Below are 24,132 nucleotides of genomic sequence, written 5' to 3'. Positions count from 1 at the left end.
TATAGATAGTATGCATATGACGTCACTCAGGCCTTTGTTATTGTTTTTGCCATCCGCATTTGTGAGTTGTTCTCACCAAACTGTATTAACCAGACTATAAAAGTTCATGGTTACACAGAGTTTGTGTGTTGGTCCGTTATACTTCCGGATGGCAATGTTGTGAACTCCTTTGCCAAGCGCATTCTATCTATACAAGGGACTTCCATACGGGCGCTAATAAAGAGAGAGAGAGAGAGAGAGAGAGAGAGAGAGAGAGAGAGAGAGAGAGAGAGAGAGAGAGTAAGAGAAAGAAACATTGCGTATCGTGTGTGTGTGTATGTGCGTAGAGAGAGAGAGAGAGAGAGAGAGAGAGAGAGAGGGAGAGAGAGAGAGAGAGAGAGAGAGAGAGAGAGAGAGAGAGAAATAGATATAATTTAAAAATGTAAATTATATAAACATACAGTGCTTCTCTCTCTCTCTCTCTCTCTCTCTCTCTCTCTCTCTCTCTCTCTCTCTCTCTCTCTCTCTCTCTCTCTCTCAAATTAAAAAAAAAACAACATATGAACTGGATTTTAGTATAAATATTCGATATAGAAGGAACGAAATTGACGTCACTCTGCTCTTTGTTTTGTTTTTTTTTTCTTTTAGCCATTGCATGATTAGTTCTAACTAAATTAAATCAACCACACTGTAGATAGTATGCGCTTGGCTAAGAAGCTTACAACATTGCCATCCGGAAGTATAACGGACCAACACACAAAACTATGTGTAACCTTAAAAATTTATAGTCTGTTTAATCGTAGCCATCGTTATGTTATAGCCTGACACTGAAATCCAAAAGGACCGGCAGTTTGACGTCATTATTTGGTTTTTGCACCGCCTAGTGAGTTGTCGTTAGTAGAGCTCATGGAAACAAGTCATTTAATTGGTTGAACTATTGAATTCAACTCACGATTTGTTTTCTTTTGTGGCAAAAGACTGGCATTTTGACGTCATTTTTTGGTCAGTATCAGGCCATAACTTTACGAAGGCCACGGTTTAATACAGTTTAGTGATAATTACTCATAAACGCGGATGGCAAATAAAACAATAACAAAAACCTCAGTGACGTCAATTTCATACTATCTATAAACGTCCAAAGTGACACAGTTTTGTGTGTTGGTACATCATATCCGATTGGCGGATGTTGTGAGTATTTTACTTAAACGCACAGCATCCATAAACTTGTTATAACTTAATAAATAATTTCAGATCCCAACATTTTGCCAACAATCAAAGCATAAATAACAACAACATCATTCATTTTGTTTACATGAGCAGATTTATATGCGTGGCTTTCTCTTAAGATCGTGTCTCCACGGTGGATCTGTACATTGATAGCCATTATATTCTTCACAAAGAAACGATTTTGTCGCTCACGTTAAGGCTAATTTATGGCCAACCCCGATAATCGTCAGAATTTATTTCTGGCCAGGTTTATGCATGATGGCGCCAACCGCTCTTTCTTTACAAAAATAGGATTCAATAGTCTGATGTCACGTCCGGACAACAAGGAGCAGCTTGGTTCTAAACAAGGAAAATCGGTACTTTTAATTCTTCATGTTGGCTAGAACTTTTTCACATGTCATGTGATCAGAATGTATAAAAGTCAAAACATGATCAGATTTATGTTTTTCTCCTCTGGATAAACTTTTATGCTCGTCGGAGAAGAATTTGTATCTGTGTTTGTGTGTGTTATTTTAAAAAATCAAACAATACAATTTAACCCATTAATGTTCATTAAAGGCGAGATTCAAGGTTACCTTGTATAAATGTTACCGTTTACGTAGATCCCGAGGCTAGGTGCCCGGTAACGAAAATAATGATTATGATACCAAAATATCTGCGATATTCCTCTTTATAACAAAGTTATGCATCTTTAATTGAACCCCTCTAAAACGTTTAGTAAAAGCGAACGTAATAGGATTCAATAGTAACGTCACTTCCTTCCTAATGACGCATGGTAACTAAGTAACACTGGCTCTAAACTATCGGAACAATGGCAGACGCCCGTATGAAATATTTCTCCGGCGAGCATAAAGGGTATCCAGAGAAAAAAAACCACATAAATTTGATCATGTTTTGACTTTTATACATTCTGATCACAAGGCATGTGAAAAGTTCTAGCCAGCATGATTTTTTTTGTTTAGAACCAAGATGCCCGCCGTTGCCGGGCGGCGTGACAGCAGACTATTGAATCGTATTTCCAGTCATAACTTTCTTATGGGCTGTTGGGTCACAATTTGACTCCCACTGCTGCGGCTAACTAAACTGCCGAAAGTTACCGTGTACGTAGACACTCCGTTACCTAAAAGATAGAATGAAGTTGACGTCACACAGGTCTTTGTTATTTTTTATATTTTTTTTGCCATCCGCGTTTATGAGTAATTCTCACTAAACTGTATTATCCAGACTATAAGCGTTTAAGGTTACACAGAGTATTGTGTGTTGGTCCGTTATATATAATATGCGCTTGGTTAAGAAGCTCACAACATTGCCATCCGGAAGTATAACGGACAAACACACAAAACTATGTGTAACCTTAAACGTTTATGGTCTGGTTAATAGTTTAGTGAGAATTACTCATAAATGCGGAATCCCATAAAACTTATGTGTAACCTTTTAACGTTTATAGATAGAACGAAGATGACGTCACTCAAGCATTCTATTGTATTTTGCCGTCCGCGTTTGTGAGTCATTCTCACTAAACTGTATTATCCAGACTCTATAAGTTCATGGTTACACATAGTTTTGTGTGTTGGTCCGTTATCCTTCCGGATGGCACTGTTATGAGCTTCTTAGCCAAGCGCATACTATCTATAGTCCGATTGAGCGAATACAGTGAGAACTAATCACCCAATTTGGGAACAAACGCATTCACTCAATAGACTTTTAAGGTTACGCACAATTTTGTGTGTTGATACGTTTCATCTGCTGTTGTGAGTATTTTGCCTAAACGCATAGAAGAGCATCACAAATCAGCGAGCTTGACAATTGACTTGTTTCTGATTACATAAATAATTAGCGAACAAGCATTTAATTGCTCAAACGGTTGCGAAATGACAACACGCTCACATCGAATAAATTTGTCAGACAAGAGTTAATTGGGCCCCTTCGCGCTAGACGTCTATATCGACCTGCGCTAGATATCACCATGAATACCAACACCCAACACCCAACATTATAAATAATATTACCATACCATTGAATAAAATACATAATGAAGTCATCAGAAGAAGGTTACCGACCATGCATCCTTTGGGGGGGGGGGGGGGGGGGGTAGGTCTTAATAAATGAAATAATAAAAATTCCATTTTTTTTTTTGTTTAAATCCAAAGAGCAACTTTGTCTTTAGAGGTCTATCTCGAACCAAAAAAAAACCAAAAAAAAAAACAAGACCCAAGATAACCCAGGCGCCAGCAGCAGCAGCAGTGCAGTCGATCCCCCAAATTGAGCGATAGGGGTTCCCTTTCTTGCTCAAGTAAACAACAACAACAACATCAACAATAACAACAACAAAAGAGAGACCCGACGCGACAGCAAGGCGGGAACGCTGGCCTTATCCACTCGGCATCTCGTCCCTTCAATATTAATATAGATAGTATGCGCTTGGCTAAGGAGCTCATAACATTGCCATCCGGAAGTATAACGGACCAACACACAAAACTGAGTGTATCCATGAACGTTTATAGTCGGGTTAATACAGTACAGTGAGCATTACTCATAAACGCGGATGGCAAAAAACAATAACAAAGACCTTAGTGACGTCATCTTCGAACTATCTATAGAAACTTTATCGATAACAGGCGCATCACGTTTTACATGACATAATATAAATAATCTTGCCCTTGGGAAGGAAGACAAAAAAAAAGTCCAAAATGCATGTAGATACACCTACTAAACCATGCAAGGCATTTTTTGGTGGGTCTTTTTTTTCTTCTTTTTCTCATGAAATCGACACTTAAAATTTATTTCGACTGCAGAGGAGTTGAGGGTTGGACCCCGACTCACCCAGGTCATAGGGCAATGGAAAAACTCTCTCTCTCTCTCTCTCTCTCTCTCTCTCTCTCTCTCTCTCTCTCTCTCTCTCTCTCTCTCTCTCTCTCTCTCTCTCTCTCTCTCTCTCTCTCTCGACTCACCCAGGTCATAGGGCAATGGAAAAACTAGTCATTCAATACTTGCCGACTGAGGTCTCTCTCTCTCTCTCTCTCTCTCTCTCTCTCTCTCTCTCTCTCTCTCTCTCTCTCTCTCTCTCTCTCTCTCTCTCTCTCCAAACAGAAATGTAATATTTTATGCATTCACGAAGAAAAAAAAAAAGAAGAAAAGTAAAAAAATTACGCGGTAAATTTTTTTTTTTTTTTAAAGAGGCATCTGAACTTGGAATTCTCCCTTAGTCTGGAAAAACACGAATCTAAAATTTGGTCAGAACACTCGTCCTTCTAATATCGATCGATTAAAATGACACTCATAAGCTAAACCCCCTCAAACCTGGGACTTCTGTGAAGACGAAGGTTGGAAAGTGTTTCGCAAGGTGAGGGCCATTTTAATCGATCGATAAATTATTTGAAGGACGAGTTTCCTGGCCAAAAGTGTAAATACGTGTTTTTTTCCAGATGACAACAGAGAGGGTTGCTATCTCGGCACCATCACGGAAAAATAAACTTCCGCGTACACTGTACGACTGTATTAAGTTTTCGTTTTCGATGTTTACCAAAAAGATACGAGTATACAATTGATGTTTTCTTTAGCTCCTTATCTATAAACAAACGCCGTTTCTCGTCGCCACACGAATGCCGGAGATGTTGGAGTTTTTGATAGACATAAAAGACAAGCCACCGTTTAACTCACTCAACCCTAACACCGACTATATCCGTAGTTTACCCGGGTTACTTTTACCCCATTATTACATTTTTTTCAGAGACAAATTATAGGCGTAGTATCACAGGTAATATTTTAAATTTTCACACGTTAATGATAGTTGAATAAAACTATCTATGTACATGCTCATTTTTAATACATTTTTTTCTATTTTGAAAAGTGGCAACAATCTCTAGGATTGAGTGAGTTAACGCGGAGTTGGAATATTTTTGAACCATCGTCTCTAAACTTGAGCATTCAAAGAAAAAAAATAAAGATGGTCGGAGGATCAAAAACTCTTGAAGTCTACATACGAGCTTTGCGCACCATCTTTTATTTAATTTTGGGCATCATTTTGATGTCATCAGAGATGTGATCTTGTCTCGTTCTACATGTTCCGCGTTGCTGTTGGTCAGGGACGGGTTGTAAAGCGCTTTGAGCACGTTTAGTGGATATTGCGCTACCTAAAGGTCAACTTTAATGAGTGTGTTGAACTCGTGACCTCAAGAAGTCAGGGAGAGAAGGCTCTAATAAGACAAGGGTTAGATACGATCTTTTGTGGAATCGTGGATAGCTCATACGGTAGAGTCACGCTCTCCCCGGCCAGGCGGAGTTGTCGTACCAGTAAGGTCGCGGGTTCGAGCCCCCATCGCCGCCGCCAATTTTTTATTCTCTATTGTCTTCTGGCCCTTTCCTACTCACTTCATTTCTTGAACTTTAATAAATGAGTAGTGAGACAATAAGCCCTGGACTTACCACAATCCTTCTCGTCGCTGCCATCATCACAATCCTCGTCCCCGTCACATCTCCACTGGTAAGGAATACACACGCACGTGTAGCTACACATGAAGTACTCGTCGGGACACGGGCCGCATTGCGACTTGAAGGAACCGCACGGGGATACTGGTAAAATAGAGAAGATGAAAAGATCAAAATGAGTAGGATGTTGAGGGGACAACGGCAATAAAGAGGAAAAGACAAAATAAATCAATAAACAAAGGAACAAAAACACAACCACTCACACATAACATCACATATACACAAACGCACACACACACACACACACACACACACACACACACACACACAAACACGCTCGCGCGCAAACATCTACTCTGCTGCTATAAAGAAGAAAAAGACGTTTTTACTTGGCAGATTAATCGTCCTTCATTTATCGGTCGATTTATCTTTCAACAGCAACAACAACAAAACAACAAAAACAACAGCAATAACAACAACAACAATAACAACAACAACAACAGCAAAAACAACAACAGCAAAAACAACAACCACAAAAACAAAACAAAAAAACAAAAAATACCCTCTCAAAACGGAGATCATTTTGGTCACAAGTTTGAGAAATAGGGACGGAGGAAGATATATATATATATATATATATATATATATATATATATATATATATATAGAGAGAGAGAGAGAGAGAGAGAGAGAGAGAGAGAGAGAGAGAGAGAGCACTGTATGTTTATGTAATTTACATTTTGAAATTATACAATATGGTTGTATGGTATCTTTGCAATGAATTAATTGTATCTTTTATTTTCTGAGGACGGTCCTTGAAAACTCATTGGAAAAAGTCTCATTCGGAGAACTCGTACGAGAAGATGGAACAAACAATACTTATTTGTGGGAAATTTGCTTGATCTGAGTGGAGTATCAAAATAAAAATTTGGTAAAAAATGATGATAATGATGATGATGATGATGAAGATGATGATGATGATGATGATGATGATGATGATGATGATGATGATAGCGAGGATGATAATAAGACATAATTGTGCGGTAAAAGAGGTAGTAGTAGTAGTAGTAGTAGTAGTAGTAGTAGTAGTAGTAGTAGTAGTAGTAGTAGTAGTAGTAGTAGTAGTAGTAGTAGTAATAGTAGTAGCACACACACACACACACACACACACACACACACACACACACACACATACAGACACATACACCACGAATTATGTTGCGTATTGATGCTATGCGTTTCTGTAAAAATACTCACACCATCCGCCAGCCAGCTTAAATATACCAACTCACAAAACCTTTAACGTTTATACTTATAGTCTGATTGATGCTTTTTTTTCGTTAATAATGAAAACCAATAACTAACAGGCAGTCTAAAAAACTATAACGACAAAGACCTGAATGACGTCAACTTCATTCCATCTATAATACGACTGATTGGCAAATAAAAGTGAGAAAATCAGAAACGAGGACAATAAAGGGAATCTAATAGCTTGCTGGATTGGACCTGGGCTAGCCCTACTACAGAGCTGCCTCCTTGAAATTTCAAAAATTCGTAGTTTCCAAGGAAATAAAATAAATTAAAAATTGAGCTTTTATATAGCGCAATATCCACTAAATGTGCTCAAAGCGCTTTACAAGGGGTCCCTGTCCAACAGTAACATTTAACATTAAAGACAATACATGACGCCTGTTAGCCGATATTATAATTCTTTTCGGACAGAGACAACGCTGTTTACGACCAGGTACTCATTTTACGCCTGAGTACGGTGAAAGAATGTGAGTAAAGAGCATTTTCCAAGGACTCAACTATGCGTCGAGCGAGGCTCGAACCCAGGACCTTCCGATCCGAAAGCGAGTGTCATACTACTAGATGACCGCATAGCCGCACAGACCAATTAGCCGCACATAGCCGAAGAAAAGTCCAATTTAAATAGCTTTAGAAATAAATAATTTGCCATCACCATGATCCAAAAATGCTCATAATTCCTGAATAAAGGTTCTAAGGAACTGAGCTTTCCTTTTCAATCGGATTTATTGAGTCAAAGATAGAGGCGAATGCAGTTCTGTATGTAGCGGCTATGTGGCCTTGTTGTATGACACTCGATTTCGGATCGGAAGGTCCTGGGTTCGAGCCTCGCTCTGCGCATAGTTGAGTCTTTGGAAAAGGCTCTTTACTCACATTCTCTCACCGTACTGAGGTGTAAAATGAGTACTTGGCCGTTAACAGCGTTATCTCCCTCCGAAAAAAAATTTTGTAATATCGCCTCATAGGCGTCATGTCCTGTCCTTCATGTTAAGTGTTGCTGTTGGCCAGGGACCCCTTGTAAAGCGCTTTGAGCACGTTTAGTGGATATTGCGTTTTATAAAAGCTCAATTTTAGCTGGAGTCAAAAATTTCGTCTTCCTACGAATTTTTCGTCGTGGTAGGCAGGCCTGCCTACTATCAGGTGATTCATTAATCTCCAAGACTGTTCACAGATTGGTCCCTGTGGACAGGGGATGTAAAAAGGTTATATCCAATCACCAGTGGTGGGCTCCCTCCCTCCTGGGCGGACCCTTCGTTCGATAGTGGGCCCGTGAGAGAAGGTGTGAGCTCCATTAGTGAGTACCAGCCAACGTGTGCAATTAATTGTTAGTGTGAGTGTGAGTGAATGGTGGCCACACCAAGAAGTTCCTCCCCCTTGGGATGTGACTGACTTGATGGCTTTCAGTTTTATTGTCTTCGTGAAACTAATCTCTCTCTCTCTCTCTCTCTCTCTCTCTCTCTCTCTCTCTCTCTCTCTCTCTCTCTCTCTCTCTCTCTCTCTCCTCTCTCCTCTCTCTCTCTCTCTCTCTCTCTCTCTCTCTCTCTCTCTCTCTCTCTCTCTCTCTCTCTCTCTCTCTCTCTCTCTCCGTGTGTGTGTGAGTGTGTGTGTGTGTGTGTCTTCTCGCTACTTGCATTTCTTTTATTTCAGTATGTTAACTACAATTCCTCTTGATTCCCTCATCCTTTATCCCTGTTGCAGCTACAACTACTTCAAAAATGTCACTCACTCACCAAAATAAGTTGTGGACTGTTAAAAAGTGATGAAGAAAAATGAATATCATGAAACAATATAACAGATTAAATAAGGAACAAAATATTTTAACAAGCATTCGGTAAAATATTGTCAGTCACACAAAACAATTAATAGAATTTGTTCTTTCTTGTGGCTGAAACAGTTTTGAGTCCGAAACAATCTATATTTTACTATTTGAAGATTCATGCTCATTTTGTCATAGATAGAACGAAGTTGACGTACCAGGTGATTTGTTTGTTGGCTATTTGAGCCAAAATCCTGTATTTTATATTTGAACTACATGTATTTGTGTTTCAATATAGACGGTTGACGTCACCAGTGATTGTTTTGGTTTTTTTTTTGTTTTGTTTTTTTTTTTTTGCCACCTACGTTTATGAGTAATTCTCGCTAAAACTGTATTAAACTGACTATAAAATTTCATGGTTACACATGGTTTTGTGTGTTGGTCCGTTATACTTCCGGATGGCAATGTTGTGAGCTTCTTAGCCAAGCGCATACTATCTACACGTTTTCGTTTGGTTGTTTGTTATTGTTTTTGGGTTTTTTTTTCTGTTTTACCCACAGCTGTGTGTGTGTGTTTACCTCATCTACCACCAGCAACAACAGAAACCGAAATAAGTCAAGCGTGACGACCACAATAATTATATATCTCCAAGCACCAAGAATGTCAAGTTGACCCTCGATATCGTCCCCGTGATCTGCCTGACCCGATTTCACCCTGTAGGTGGGATAGGAAGTTTGGAGATGATAATCTATATAATATATGGCAAATTAAGCCTGAAACATCGATGTAGACTGCCCCAAACACTGTGGTAAATATTTTAAATAATAATATATAGATTAGGCTATTTATAGACGAACGTTGATCGCTTTCCAGTGAAGGGTGACATAAATCATATTATTATTATCTTGATAGTAAATGTTGTATTGAGGCTACGCTTAGGGATCATAGCCGCCTACTGATGATATGCCATAAGGTAAAATACCCACAACATCCACCAGTCGTGTAAATAAACTTTGACGTTTATATATAGTATGTGATTGGCTAAGACGCTCACAACATTGCCATCCGGAGGTATAAAGGATCAACACACAAAACACTGTGTTACCATGAAAGTTTATAGTCTTGATAATACAGATAAGTGAGAATTACTAATAAACGCGGACGGCAAAAAAACAATAACAAAGACCAGAGTGACGTCAACTTCATTCTATCTATAGATAGAAAGAAACTGACGTCACTCAGCTCTTTGTTTTTGGGTTTTTTTTTTTTAGCTTGTCGTCTTTACGAGTAGTTCTCCCTAAATCCTATCAACAAGACTACAAACGTTCAAGGTTACACATCGTTATGTGTGTTAGTCCGTTATGATTGTGTGCAAACTTTGTGGAGCCTTTTTGGGGGAACAGTTGATCGGAGATGATCACCAGCTCTTAAAATTTTGGAAGGAGAGTACAATGATTGCATAGATATAAAGGAGCAGTTTATGAAGTTTTAATGAAAAAAAATTATGGAATTACAATAGTTGAGTCTAAAGTAGTTACATAATTTAGGTTTAATTGTCCGGCTATGTGGTCTTGTGGTATGACACTCGCTTTCGGATCGTAAGGGCCTGGGTTCGAGCCTCGTTCGGCGCATAGTTGAGTCCTTGGAAAAGACTCTTTACTCACATTATCTCACCGTCCTCAGGTGTAAAATGAGTACCTGGCCGTTAACAGAGTTGTCTCCGTCCGAAAAAAAAATGTAATATCGCCTAATAGGCGTTATGTCACATCCTACATGTTAAATGTTGCTGCTGGCCAGGGACCCCTTGTAAAGCGCTTTGAGCACTTTTAGTGGATATTGCGCTATATAAAAGCTCTTCTTTATTTAAAAAAAATTCTTGACCTCTTTTAAAAGTTCTAGATACCAACCACGTTTATCTCCCTTACTTTCGTATTCACTAAATAATCTACACGGAAATCTTGAAAACATCTTGTACAAATTATAGGTCCCGTCCCCACTCTTTCGAGATTTTCGTGCTGCACTGTATTTGTGTGTGTGTTTGTGTGTGTGTGTGTGTGTGTGTGTGTGTGTGTGTGTGGGTGGGTGGGTGTGTGTGTGTGTGTGGGTGGGGGGGTGTGTGTGTGTGTGTGGGTGGGGGGGGTGGGGTGTGTGTGAAAGTTTTTTTCTCGTTTCTTTCTCCCTTCAAATTCTATCTTTCTATTCTAATTCCTTTTTATTTTCCTTTCATCTTTTTTTCTTTTCTTTTATTTCTTTTTTTTTTTTTTTCCCTTTTAATTTTTCTTTTATTTAGTATTATTTTTGTTCAACCCCGCCCCTACTTTAATCGCTCCTCTCACGAAATAAAAAATAATACCCCACACCATTTAACTCACTCAACCCTCAGACCGACTATCTCGGTGGCCCCTGGTTACTGTTACCCCATCATAATATATATGTACATATTTCTGAGACAAATTTTAGCCATATTATTAAAGCTACTGTTTTTTTTTTTTGTTTTTTTTTTTTAATTAACGTAATATTGGAATTTGAATAAAACTATGTAGGCTTGCATGTCATTTTTTTTTTTTAGTTTCTTTTAGTACCCTACTATATTTTTTATTCAATTTTGAAAGGCACTAGGGAGCAGGGATAGCACAGAGCTAGATGGTTAGGGTTGAGATAGTTTTTAAAAATGAGCTTTTATATAGAGCAATATCCACTAAACGTGCTCAAAGTGCTTTAAAATGGGGTCCCTGGCCGACAGCAACATTTAACAAATACGACGGGAGATGAAGCCTGTTAGGCGATATTACAATTTTTTTTCGGACAGAGACAACGCTGTTAACGGCCAGGTACTCAATTTACACCTGAGTACGGTAAGAGAATGTGAGTAAAGAGCCTTCTCCAAGGACTCAACTATGCGCCGAGCGAGTCTCGAACCCATGACGTTCCGATCCGAAAGCGAGTGTCAATACTACAAGACCACATTGCCGAGTGAATACCAGTGGTATTGTTGTTAGTAATGATCAGCGTTGGGAATGGGAAGGGGAGACCGTTGTAATAGTTTTTGTCGAGATTGACATTCAAATAAACGGGTTGTCAACGACAGCAAAGTCAGTCAATTGCCATTTCATCGAAAGGTCGGGGGTTCAAACTCTGACGAAAGGCGTGACTTAAGCTGTAAATAGGAATCAATAGTCTGAAGTCACGTCCGCCCAGCAACGAGCAGCTTGGTTCTAAACAAAGAAAATTGGTACTTTATATTCTTCATGCTGGCTAGAACATTTTCACATGTCATGTGATCAAAATTTATAAAAGTAAGACATGATCAGATTTATAATGTTTTTTTTTTCTCCTCTGGATGCTCGTCGGAGAAGTATTTCATAGGGGCGTCCGCCATTGTTCCGATAGTTTAGAACCAATTACTAAGTTACCATGCGTCTTTGCGAGGGAAGTGACGTCACGACTATTGAACCCTATTGAGTGCATTCATTCCATCTCCTGTTCGTGAATAACTAGTGTGTCGTTGACACTTTCGATGGTATGAAATTGACAGTCACTCGGATCTTTGTTATTGTTGTTTTCCATCCGCGTTTATGAGTATTTCTCACTAAACTGTTTTAACCAGACCATAAACGTTCAAGGTTACAAATAGTTTTGTGTGTTGGTCCGTTATACTTTCGGATGGCAATATTGTGAGATTCTTAGCCAAGCGCATACTATCTATACATTTCTGTGATTCACTCACAACAAACACATGAAACAGACCAGAAAACAAAACGACGTGTAACCTAAAACGTTTATATTACTATTCAAACATTTATTTAGTGAGAACGGATCAATTTATTCTTTGAATTTTCAGAACACCTTTATTTATCGATTTAACTATTTATTATCTATTCATTTATTTATTATTTATTCATGCATTTATTTATTTTTCATTCATTAATTCATTCATTGTTTCTAGTAGATTGAATGAAAGTGTTTTAGTGTTAGTCCCTCTATCATTGGATATCGACACTTTGATCAATATATATTTCTGTCGGTGACGTGTTTAGTCTCTAGTTTTTGCCTCTATAGACAGTATGCGCTTGGCAAAGAAGCTCACAACATTGCCATCCGGAAGTATAACGGACCAACACACACAACTCTTTGTAAGCATAAACTTTTATAGTCTAGATATCTAATATAGTTTAGTTTCCAACATTTTTTACGCAAGTTCAGGTAATCTCAGTTCGATATATAAAGTAAAAAAATAATTCTAGCAAAAATCTAGTAGTAGTAGTAGTAGTAGTAGTAGTAGTAGTAGTAGTAGTAGTAGTAGTAGTAGTAGTAGTAGTAGTTGTTGTTGTTGTAGTAGTAGTAGTTGTAGCAGTAGTAGTAGTAGTAGTAGTAGTAGTAGTAGTAGTAGTAGTAGTAGTAGTAGTAGTAGTAGTAGTAGTAGTAGTCCATTAGAGCCTTTGATTGTAGTCGGAATATATCCCGGTTTCTATAGCGTGAACCGGAAAATAACAAATCCTTGCTATCCTTTGGATAAGACGCTAGTCTATCTCAAAAGTATAAGCTAAGATGAAGACAGATATATTTTAAAAAAAGGTGATTTGTTGGCGGAAAGCAACGCTTTTGTCAGTCAGTCTAATAATCCAAGTCTGTGTTTCAAAGGTTGTAACCCTTGAGATTTCCATTGTCTCTCCATTGAATTATGATAAGTCTCCACATCCCCCATAGTCCCAGACTCCTGTCTAATCAGCCATCCTTGAGATACCTACCGGCAATTTATTCTATATTTATATATCCATATCCATATCCAAGACATTTACCTCTGCCATGTTCTGCCAAAACGTCATTTTGTTTGGGGTTTGTTTTTTTACCCCTCACCAATTTGGCCAGAAAACTTTTGATAGATTAAAAAATTAAAATCGAGCTTTTATATAGAGCAATATTCACTAAACGTGCTCAAAGCGCTTTACAAGGGGTCCCTGACCAAGAGCAACATTTAACATGTAGGACGGAACATGTCGCCTGTTAGGCGAGATTATAATTTTTTTCGGACAAAGTCAACGCTGTTAACGGTCAGGTACTCATTTTACGATCTTTTCCAAGATTCAACAATGCGCCGAGTGAGGCTTGAACCCAGGACCTTCCGATCCGAAAGCGATCGTCATACCACAAGACCACATCGCCGCACATAGATTATAGCAACCGCAATCTTGTCAATTAGTCTCTAGTCTGAGTCTGAGATTATTTCAACACGTATTTGAAAGTCTCCAGATTGGAGCTTCTTAATCCGTCGATGGGCATCCTAATCAGTCGATACACCAAGTAGCTAATCTAAACATGTCCTGCCTGGCCAAAATTTGAAGACAGTAAGAAAGAAAAAATGTTTTATCAGTTTATGGCAAATTTCAGGGGTTTATTCTAGACAGCGATTACCAATACGATATGTTTTCCAAAAGCAAAATTTTAATATAATACAATATATCGTACTATGACAAAATACCTTTATTTTCAGTTTGGCCGGAAAATAACTTATCTATCGGTTCAACTTACTTTCCATTTATACAAAAAGTCTTAAATTCATAGGTTTTTTTGTTTTTTTAAGTGAGACTTCTGTTAAGCCGGGTGTTCTTTTCATCAATCGATATATTATAAGATAAAGTTTTCTTGTCATGTGTAAAATGAGTACCTGGCCGTTAACAGTGTTGTCTTTGTCCGAAAAATTGTAACATCGCCTAACAGGCGTCATGTCCCGTCCTACATGTTAAATGTTGCTGTTGACCAGGGACCCCTTGTAAAGCGCTTTGAGCACATTTAGTGGATATTGCGCTATATAAAGCTCAATTTAATTTAATAAAGTTTTCTTGCAAAAATGTTTTTTGGGGGTTTTTTTTTTGTTCTTTTTGTTGTTTTTTTTTTTTTTTTTAAATATTAGAATGGCAGATTTATTTGCGATTCCCTGCATTCAATGGCATGTCGATAACGACAGACACAACCCGGCATATCATATCGTCAAACTATGGCATGTCTGATAAGAAGCCAGATTGGTGTTACAAACAATATCAAATAACATTTCTCCCTCTCTCTCGTTAACTCGATATATGCAGAAGGAGCAAAGAGCAATCTAGATAATATTTTTATCATCTTTATTGCATAGCAGCAGGGGTGAACAGGTGATTTTCTTTTTACCCCCTATCAACTATCTAGAGTGGAAATTCATAAGTGTATAGACAGTGTGCGCTTGGCTTATAAACTCATCACATTGCCATCCGGAATATATAACGGACCAACACACAAAACCATCTGTAATCTTAAACGTTAATACAGTTTCGTGAGAATGGGAGGGATCTGTAGATAGAATGCGCTTGGCCAAGGAGTTCACAACATTGCCATCCGGAAGTATAACGGACCAACACACAAACTCTGTGTAACCATGAACTTTTATAGTCTGGTTAATACAGTTTAGTGAGAACAACTCACAAACGCGGATGGCAAAAACAATAACAAAGGCCTGAGTGACGTCATCTGCATACTATCTATAGATAGAATGCGCTTGGCTGAGAAGCTCATAACATTGCCATCCAGAAGTATAGCGGACCAACACACAAAACTGTGTGTAACCATGAACTTTTATAGTCTGGTTCCGACAGTTTAGTGAGAAGTACTCATAAATGCGGATGGCAAAAAACAATAACAAAGGCATGAGTGACGTCATCTTCATTCTATCTATATTACCTTTCCATGTTCTCGAGGTCATTGGTCACATTGGAATATGTGCTCAAAATGACCCACATAGTGAAAAGTGTTCACAGTTTGAGAGATATCCAACATCACAATTGGTCATTTTGCTCAGCGGGACTCATGGGTATGTTTCATAGCCCAACTCCAGTCGGCCATGGTATGTTTACAACTTTCATAAATTCAGCAGCGTGTTTACATTTATTGAGAAATGTCCAATCGTTGCACAGCAACAAATCATGTGAACGATGACTAGGTTGGACGAAAACATGAATATAGATCGCTCCCATTGCTCACAAACATGGATGACAAAAAACAATAACAAAGGCCTGAGTGACGTCACCTTCGTTCTATCTATATTATATTATAAATACAATATAAATGTATGTGTTTAGGTGTGTCTATGTGTGTGTCTGTGTGTGTATGTGTCTCTGTTTGTGTCTGTGTGTGTGAGTCAGTGTGTGTGTGTGTCAGTGTGTGTGTGTCAGTGTGTGTGTGTGTGTGTCAGTGTGTGTGTGTGTGTGTGTCAGTGTGTGTGTCAGTGTGTGCATGTGTGTGTATGTGTGTGTATGTGTCTCTGTGTGTGTCTCTGTGTGTGTGTCAGTGTGTGTGTCAGTGTGTGTATGTGTGTGTATGTGTATGTATGTGTCTCTGTGTGTGTCTGTGTCTGTGTGTGTCTATGTGTGTGTCTGTGTGTGTATGTGTCTCTGTGTGTGTCTGTGTCTGTGTGTGTGTGTCAGTGTGTGTGAGTCAGTGTGTGTGTGTGTGTCAGTGTGTGTGTGTGTCAGTGTGTGTGTGTGTGTTTGTGTGTGTCAGTGTGTGTGTGGTGACATTATGGTCCTGCCTAAAATATGTAAATTGCAGTTGACACAAAGTAAACAATGTCATCCACCTGTCGGATGGTAAATAGCTTATTGGATGACATATCGTATATCTTTGGTACCGGCTTCAGTATGGCCTCTCAGCGTCGTATGCGCTGTTGCTGGTATTGTTGTTGTTGTTGTTGTTGTTGTTGTTGGTATTGTGGTGACCTTGGTGGTGCCACTATTGCTGTTGCTGCTGCTGCTGATGATGATGATGATGATGATGATGATGATGATGATAATGATGAGATGATGATGTTGATGATGATGTTGATGATGATGATGATGATGATGATGATGATGATGATGATGATGATGATGTTGATGTTGATGATGATGATGATGGCCGTGGCGACAACGATAAAGAAACTGATGCTGCTACTGCATCTGTTTGATGGTGGTGGTGGTGGTTGTGTTGACGGTGGCAATACCAGCGGTTACAATGATAACATGTCGACAATGCCGTTATAGTTACTGTTGCTATCGTTGTCTTATATGAAAATGATGATGGCGATGACGATGATCACACCGACAGCTACACAGCCGTACTCTGGAAACAACACATCTTTAAAAATTTGGCCAGAAAACTCGTCCTTCAAATATAGATCGATTTAAATTACTCTCATTCTCATCTTGGCAAAAACTCTCAAACCCGGGACTTCGGCGAAATTCTCAGATCTAAAATGAGTACCTGGTCGTTGACAGCTTTGTCTTTATTGTAATATCTCCCAACAGGCGTCAATGTCAAAACCACTCAAACCTTTGATTTCGCGGAGGTCACAGTCACATGTTTGAGTTTGGGAGTTGTTGTCAAGATGAGGGTCATTTGAAAGACGCGTTTTCTGCCCAAAATTTTAAAAATACCCGATTCTTTACAGTACGGCCAGATCTGTCAGAGTCACCTCATTCCCAAAAAAAAAATAAAATAAAAACAACAACAAAATAACAAAACAAAAACGCAACAAATCAAAAAACAAACTATCCACCACAAACACACACACACACACACACACACAAACACATACACATACACACACATAAACAACACACAAACACTCATATATGCGCGCATTATAAACACGCATCATGTGCATAGGTTCACACATGATATACAAACACGCACGTGAAACAGGGTGGACACAGAGAGAGAGAGAGAGAGAGAGAGAGAGAGAGAGAGAGAGAGAGAGGGAGAGAGAGAGAGAGAAGGGATGAGGGAGGGGGGGGGGGGGGGGAAATGGGGCATTTGGAATGCGACACAGCGACATCTTTATAGTTCTATTACTATTAGTAGACCATGTACCTATAATGACCTATACCGACATTACACCACCTGCACGTAATTTGCAAAGGTTAGTTGTACACAGTACATAATACTATTCCAAGTACAAAGGACTATGATGGTACCATTATCTCCACCGACCCACATTTCCAGATGGAAGAAGGTTGGTCAGTTCCCAAACAACGATATTTCCGATTTCTATCATCATCATCGCCATTTTCACCCTGGGTCAGGGTAGTATAGGCCATAGACAAACAATTGCCATCCTACTCTATCCTGAGCTAACTTTTAAACTCGTTCCATGTCTTATCACTTCTCTGTATATCGGCTTCTTTAATTCTTCTCCATGTTCCCCGTCGCCTTCCCCTTGATGTTCTGCCCTGAAGGTTCCAGTCCAATATGGTTCCAAGTAATGCCATATATAATACATGCCTACTAACTGGGGATGTGGCGTGGAAACTGGAAGGCCTGTCGAGTCTCGCTATGATTTGCTAAGGTTCCGAGGCAATATTTTATAAGTCTTAATTTTTTAAAAAATACAGTACTCGTTGGTTTCTTGCACGATTTCGGGAGAAGCCAAAAAGTGTGCTAGAAGAAGGAGAAGGAGAAGGAGAAGGAGGAGGAGAAGAAGAAGAAGAAGAAGAAGAAGAAGAAGAAGAAGAAGAAGAAGAAGAAGAAGAAGAAGAAGAAGAAGAAGAAGAAGAAGAAGAAGAAGAAGAAGAAGAAGAAGAAGAAGGAGGAGGAGGAGGAGGAGGAGTAGAAGGAGGAGGAGGAGGAGGAGGGGGGGCATGAGGAGGAATAGTAATAGAAGGGGGAAGAGGAGAAGAAGAAAGAATACACGTTATTTGGGTATGATGTGTAGTTAACATTAACAATCAGTAACATTATAAATAGCAGTATATTCAAGAAAAGAAAACCATTAAGAAACGTAGAACTGATTGTTCTCCTTCCGGAAAAGGTTACCGGCAATGGTCTTGATAAAACGTAACATATTCGAGGTCAAGTACGGAAGTCACTAAAACTAAAAGCCAAAAGAGAAGAGCAGAATAATATGAATAAGAAAATCCGTTAATAATTGAATAAGTGTTGATCCAGTTTTTTAAAAAAAACAAAAAAAAACAGTACATGTTTAGCACCCCCCCCCCCCCACCACCAGTCGTACTTCAATCTACTAAAGATGCTGTGCGCTTGGCTAAGAAACTCGCAACATTGCCATCCGGAAATATAACGGACAAACACAAAAAATTATGAGTAACCTTAAACGTTTATAGTCTGGTTAATACAGTTTTAGTGAGAACTACTCAAAAACATGGATAGCAAAAAACAATATCAAAGACCTGAGTAACGTCAACTTCGTTCTATCTACAGATAGTATGTGCTTGGCGAAGAAGCTCACAACTCATTGCCATCCGGAAGTATAGATAGATCGAAGTTGACGTCACCCAGGCCTTTGTTATTGTATTTTGCCATCCGCGTTTATGAGTAATTCTCATTAAACTGTATCAACCAGACTATAGATAGAATGCGCTTGGCCAAGGAGTTCACAACATTGCCATCCGGAAGTATAACGGACCAACACACAAACTCTGTGTAACCATGAACTTTTATAGTCTGGTTAATACAGTTTAGTGAGAACAACTCACAAACGCGGATGGCAAAAACAATAACAAAGGCCCGAGTGACGTCATCTTCGAACTATCTATAAACATTCATGGTTACACAGTTTTGTGTGTTGGTCCGTTACATTTCCGGATGGCAATGTTGTGAGCTTCTCAGACACGCGCATACTATCTCTTACGGACCAACACACAACACTTTGTGTCACCATGAACTTTTATAGTCTGGATAATACAGTTAAGTGAGAATTACTCATAAACATGTATAGCAAAAACAAAAAAAAAAAACAAAAAAAACTGAGTGACGTCAACTTCGTTCTATCTATAGATAGAATGCGCTTGGCCAAGGAGTTCACAACATTGCCATCCGGAAGTATAAAGGACCAACACACAAACTCTGTGTAACCATGAACTTTTATAGTCTGGTTAATACAGTTTAGTGAGAACAACTCACAAACGCGGATGGCAAAAACAATAACAAAGGCCTGAGTGACGTCATCTGCATACTATCTATAGATAGTATGCGCTTGGCTAAGAAGCTCATAACATTGCCATCCGGAAGTATGACGGACCAACACACAAAACCGTGTGCAACCTTAAACTTATATAGTCTGGTGAGTACAGTTTAGTGAGAATCACTCACAAACGCGGATGGCAAAATACAATAACAAAGGCTTGAGTGACGTCATCTTCGTTCTATCTATAGAGAATTAGAAGCACATCTCGGAACGTCTCATGAATTACAAAGGAGCACGTATGTTTCCCCAATTCGTTCAGCACATTATGACCAAGTCATTCATTTTTATGGTGTCATGGCACACATCATAACCAAAACACGAGAAAACGTCAACATGGAACACACCACGAAATAGTGAAGACGACACATTTATGTCAAAGGTCAAGTGGCGTCATGACATAGGTGACATTGTGAATACTTAATAGTATAGACATGCACTGGCACCTACTAACGCATGTTTTGGTTTGCTTAAGTTGCCCCCCCCCCCCCCCCCCCCCCCCGCCCTTTCTTTTCATTTTGACCAGAAAAAAAAACCTTTTACTTCCTTAAAAATAAGTATGTTTATAAATGGATTGAGATGACTGAAACCCATAACGTACCATTATTTATTATTATTATTATTATTATTATTATTTTATTATTATTATTATTATTATTATTATTATTATTATTATTATTATTATTATTATTATTATTATTATTATTATTATTATTATTGTGTTTTGTTTTGGATAGGTTGGTGGTCATTTTAATCGTTAAATATTTGAAGAAATTCTGACCAAAAAAAACAAAAACAAAAAACAAACAACAACAAAAAAAAAACCCCAAAACAAACAAACAAACCAAAAACAATAACAACAACAACAAAAAACAAACAAACAAAGAACAAAGTTTTTAGCCAGGTAACGGTAGTGTGGACATAATGTTTGAGGTCCCATATTAACAGCTATGACATGGTCTGACATTGCCTGCCATAAAACAAGATAAGTACGTTGCCGCAAAACAAGATAATTACGTTGCCGCACTCTGAAATAAGCACGTATTTAAATCGTTTGGCCAGAAAACTCGTCCTTCAATTATCGTTTGATCAAAATTGCCCTCATTTTGGGAAAAACTCTCAATCCTGAGATATCTCGAAGTCCCAGGTTTTGAGAGTTTTTGCCAAGATGAGGGTCATTTAAATCAATCGATAATTGAAGGACGAGTTTTCTGGCCAAAAAAAAATATAAATGTGTGCTTCTTTCGGAGTTACGGCGGTACGGCCATTTATTACAAGAGATCGTTGACCATTAAGGACTAGTACTACAAAATGACCATAAAGATGGACAGTGGTCAAATTTCTTACCTTATACACACTTAAAACCATGAACTTTTATATAGCGCAATATCCAATAAATTATGTGCTAAAACGTTTTACAAAGAGCCTTAAGCCAACAGCAAAACTAAGGGTTGTAGGACGAAGACACAATGACTGAAGGCTATCAGTGAGAGGTGTATGCCATGATTTTCTCTCTTGACACAGACAACAATAATATAATCACCAGCCAGTTGCGGCTATGTGGTATGTGGTATGACACTCGCTTTCGGATCCAGGTCCTGGGTTCGAGCCTCGCTCGGCGCATAGTTGAGTCCTTGGAAAAGACTCTTTACTCACATTATCTAACCGTACTCAGGTGTAAAACGAATACCTGTCCGTTAACAGCGTTGTCTCTGTCGGAAAAAAAAGTAATATATCGCCTAACAGGCGTCATGTCTCGATCTTTATGTTACGTGTTGCTGTTGGTCATGGATCATTTGTAAAGCGCTTTGAGCACGTTTAGTGGATATTGCGCGATATAAAAGCTCAATTTTTTCAGATGCTCATTTTACGGTTAAACAAAGAGGTTTTTTTTTCTTGATTTCCTTTTGTGTTTAAGGGTTTTACGGCGCTTGCAACACATTTAGGTCTTATCAGCGCCAGTAAAAAGGAAGAAAATGGGATAATAAAAAAGTTATAGAATTACAATTAAAGCACCCAAGAATGAGACAGACAAAGGGGAATTGGTTCAAATAGGGAACAGATGTAGAGCACACTATCAGTGTACTTAGTTTGAGATCACCTAAATGTTTCATCCAGGCATAAGCACAGGTTCCCGCCAAGAGGAACACACTCAAATGTTTACAAATCATATATATGTGAAAGGAAAACTAATATAGTACATAACAGAGAGATGATTTACAAGGGAAAACAATATCATCTCCCAAAACTAACAATACATTTGACTGTTTCCCTCCCAGACGGCCAGGACAAAACCAAGCAATCTCATTCCAAGACAAAGACAGAAAGCATGTTAGAAAACAGATATAGGGGGATAGAAGACACAGTATGTACATCCCTACCCACTATGGGAGGTCAGGAACCCCACCCGGTTTGTTTTGTTTTTTTCTTCAAGGACTTGACTTTGCGCTTCTCTCGGCGGGACTCGAACCAGGGACCTACACAAGTCAGAAGTGGAGTGTGACATACAAGTCTACAACGCTGTGGTTGAGCATAACAGAAACTTCCCACTTTCCAGGAAGACACGAGCACGGTGAAATAAAGAGTTTTTTGGGGGATTTTTCTTCAAGGACCCGACGTTGGCCCGCCCTCAGCGGGACTCGAACCAGCGACCTACAAGTCAGAAGCAAAGTGACATACCACACGTTTACACAACGCTGTGGTTGAGAACAATAAAAACTTCCCACTTTCCAGGAAAACCGTCACATTCGTTACGATTCAATGAACATTTGATTTTTTTTATTCCTTTCGTTTTGTTTTGTTTATTATTTTTTAAATAGATTTGTTTTGACACATACATGACTGTAATTGAAGAAAAATACAAGAGAACAACACAAGGCAAAAAACAAAAAATCCAGAAAAATCAGTGTAACTCGACTGGCACCAACAGAAACAAGAAAACACACGTACACACACAGACAGACACACACACACACACATACACACAAATAAAAAAAACAGCGCCCACCCCCCCCCCCCCACCACCAAAAAACAAAAAACAAACAACAAACAACAAAAAATAAATAAATAAAACTGCGAGTCCGTGCAGGACAGATATGTGCATGCATGTGCACGTAATGGTACAAACCTGGCCTAATGCTGTCTATTTTTTTTATTTTCCCCCAAGCCCCCACTTTTAACCACAACATGGCCAAGATCCCAGGTGCTGGTGCCAGGTGTAGGTGGCTACGCTATGCCATAAATACCAATGGACAATAGGTACCTACTGCCATGTTCTGATAAAACACATTGTATAGAATAAAATGCTGGCCAGGAAACATGTCCTTGGACTGTGGATCGATGACAATAATCCTCATCTTGGCAAAAAGTCTCAAACCGCGGACTTCTGAATTTCAAATACGTTGGTTTTTTGTTTTGTTTGTGTGTGTGTGTGGGGGGGGGGGGAGGTCTTCGGATACGGGATTATAGGTAATGGCAAAGAGTTCTTTGTTTTGCCTGCCGTTATGTCGTACAATGGAAAGAAAACATCATTTTTTTTTTTCATTTAGGCCAGAATCCTCTTCCTCTTCTTCATCATCATCATCATCATCGTCATCATCATCATATTAATAATAATAATAATAATAATAATAATAATAATAATAATAATAATAATAATAATAATAATAATAATAATAATAAAAGAGGATCTAGTACAACCCCTTGTTTGTCCAAAAGGTTTTAAAACTGAAGGCTATTAAAAATCTTACCTACTACTATGTACTACAACAAATCAAAATAGGAAATCATTATTTATTTATTTTTGGCCAAATGAGATTTTTTTTTTTAAGGCGTTTTGCTATAATATTATTTTTTACAACAGAAGAACAAGTAAAGAGTTTTTGAGTTTGGCAGGCATACAACCATTTTACAGCTTGGCCTTGCCTTTCCTGTGATTGACCGGCGGTGGAAATTCGAGCAGCAGACAAAAGTATCGCCGGACTAATGGCAATTCAATGCAATGGGACTGGGGCAAGTTCCGTATTATCACACGACATAATCATTTATATATATATATATATATATATATATATATATATATATATATATATATATATATATATATATAGCGCAATATCCACTAAGGGCGGCGAAGAGGCCGAGTGGTTGGTTAAGGCATTGCACTGCGATCTGGAAGGTCCCGGGTTCGAGCCCCGATTCAGGCACGTTTGTTTTTTTGTTTTGTTTTGTTTGTTTTTGTTTGTTTGTTTTTTTTCCTTCGGAAAGATTATTAACCCCCAATTTTTGCTCACTGGGACAACATGGATGATTCCTTTATGGAAGGCGACGATATTTTATGATGACGTGGCGGAAGGGCGTAATTTTATTTTCATTTTATTTTATTAAGAATATCCAGTAAATGTGCTGAAAGCGATTTACAAGGGGTCCCGAGACAACAGCGACTCTT

At 38.6% G+C, this 24,132-nt stretch overlaps 1 protein-coding gene across 1 annotated transcript in view; it reads right to left on the bottom strand.

Moving 5' to 3' along the window:
• LOC144978544 (low-density lipoprotein receptor-related protein 4-like) overlaps positions 1–24,132 on the bottom strand; it is a 157,974-nt gene that overhangs the window by 73,204 nt on the left and 60,638 nt on the right. The window contains exon 2 of the mRNA XM_078924756.1: positions 5,632–5,778. Coding sequence (XP_078780882.1) covers positions 5,632–5,778 — 147 coding nt within the window. The remainder of the gene's footprint in view (positions 1–5,631; positions 5,779–24,132) is intronic.

This window comes from Berghia stephanieae, chromosome 8, assembly GCF_034508935.2.
Source record: "Berghia stephanieae isolate SIO BIC M18660-M18661 chromosome 8, UCSD_Bste_1.3, whole genome shotgun sequence".
Lineage (NCBI taxonomy): Eukaryota > Metazoa > Mollusca > Gastropoda > Nudibranchia > Aeolidiidae > Berghia > Berghia stephanieae.
The sequence above is the reverse complement of the archived record's forward strand: the minus strand, read 5'-3'. Positions and strand labels throughout refer to the sequence as shown.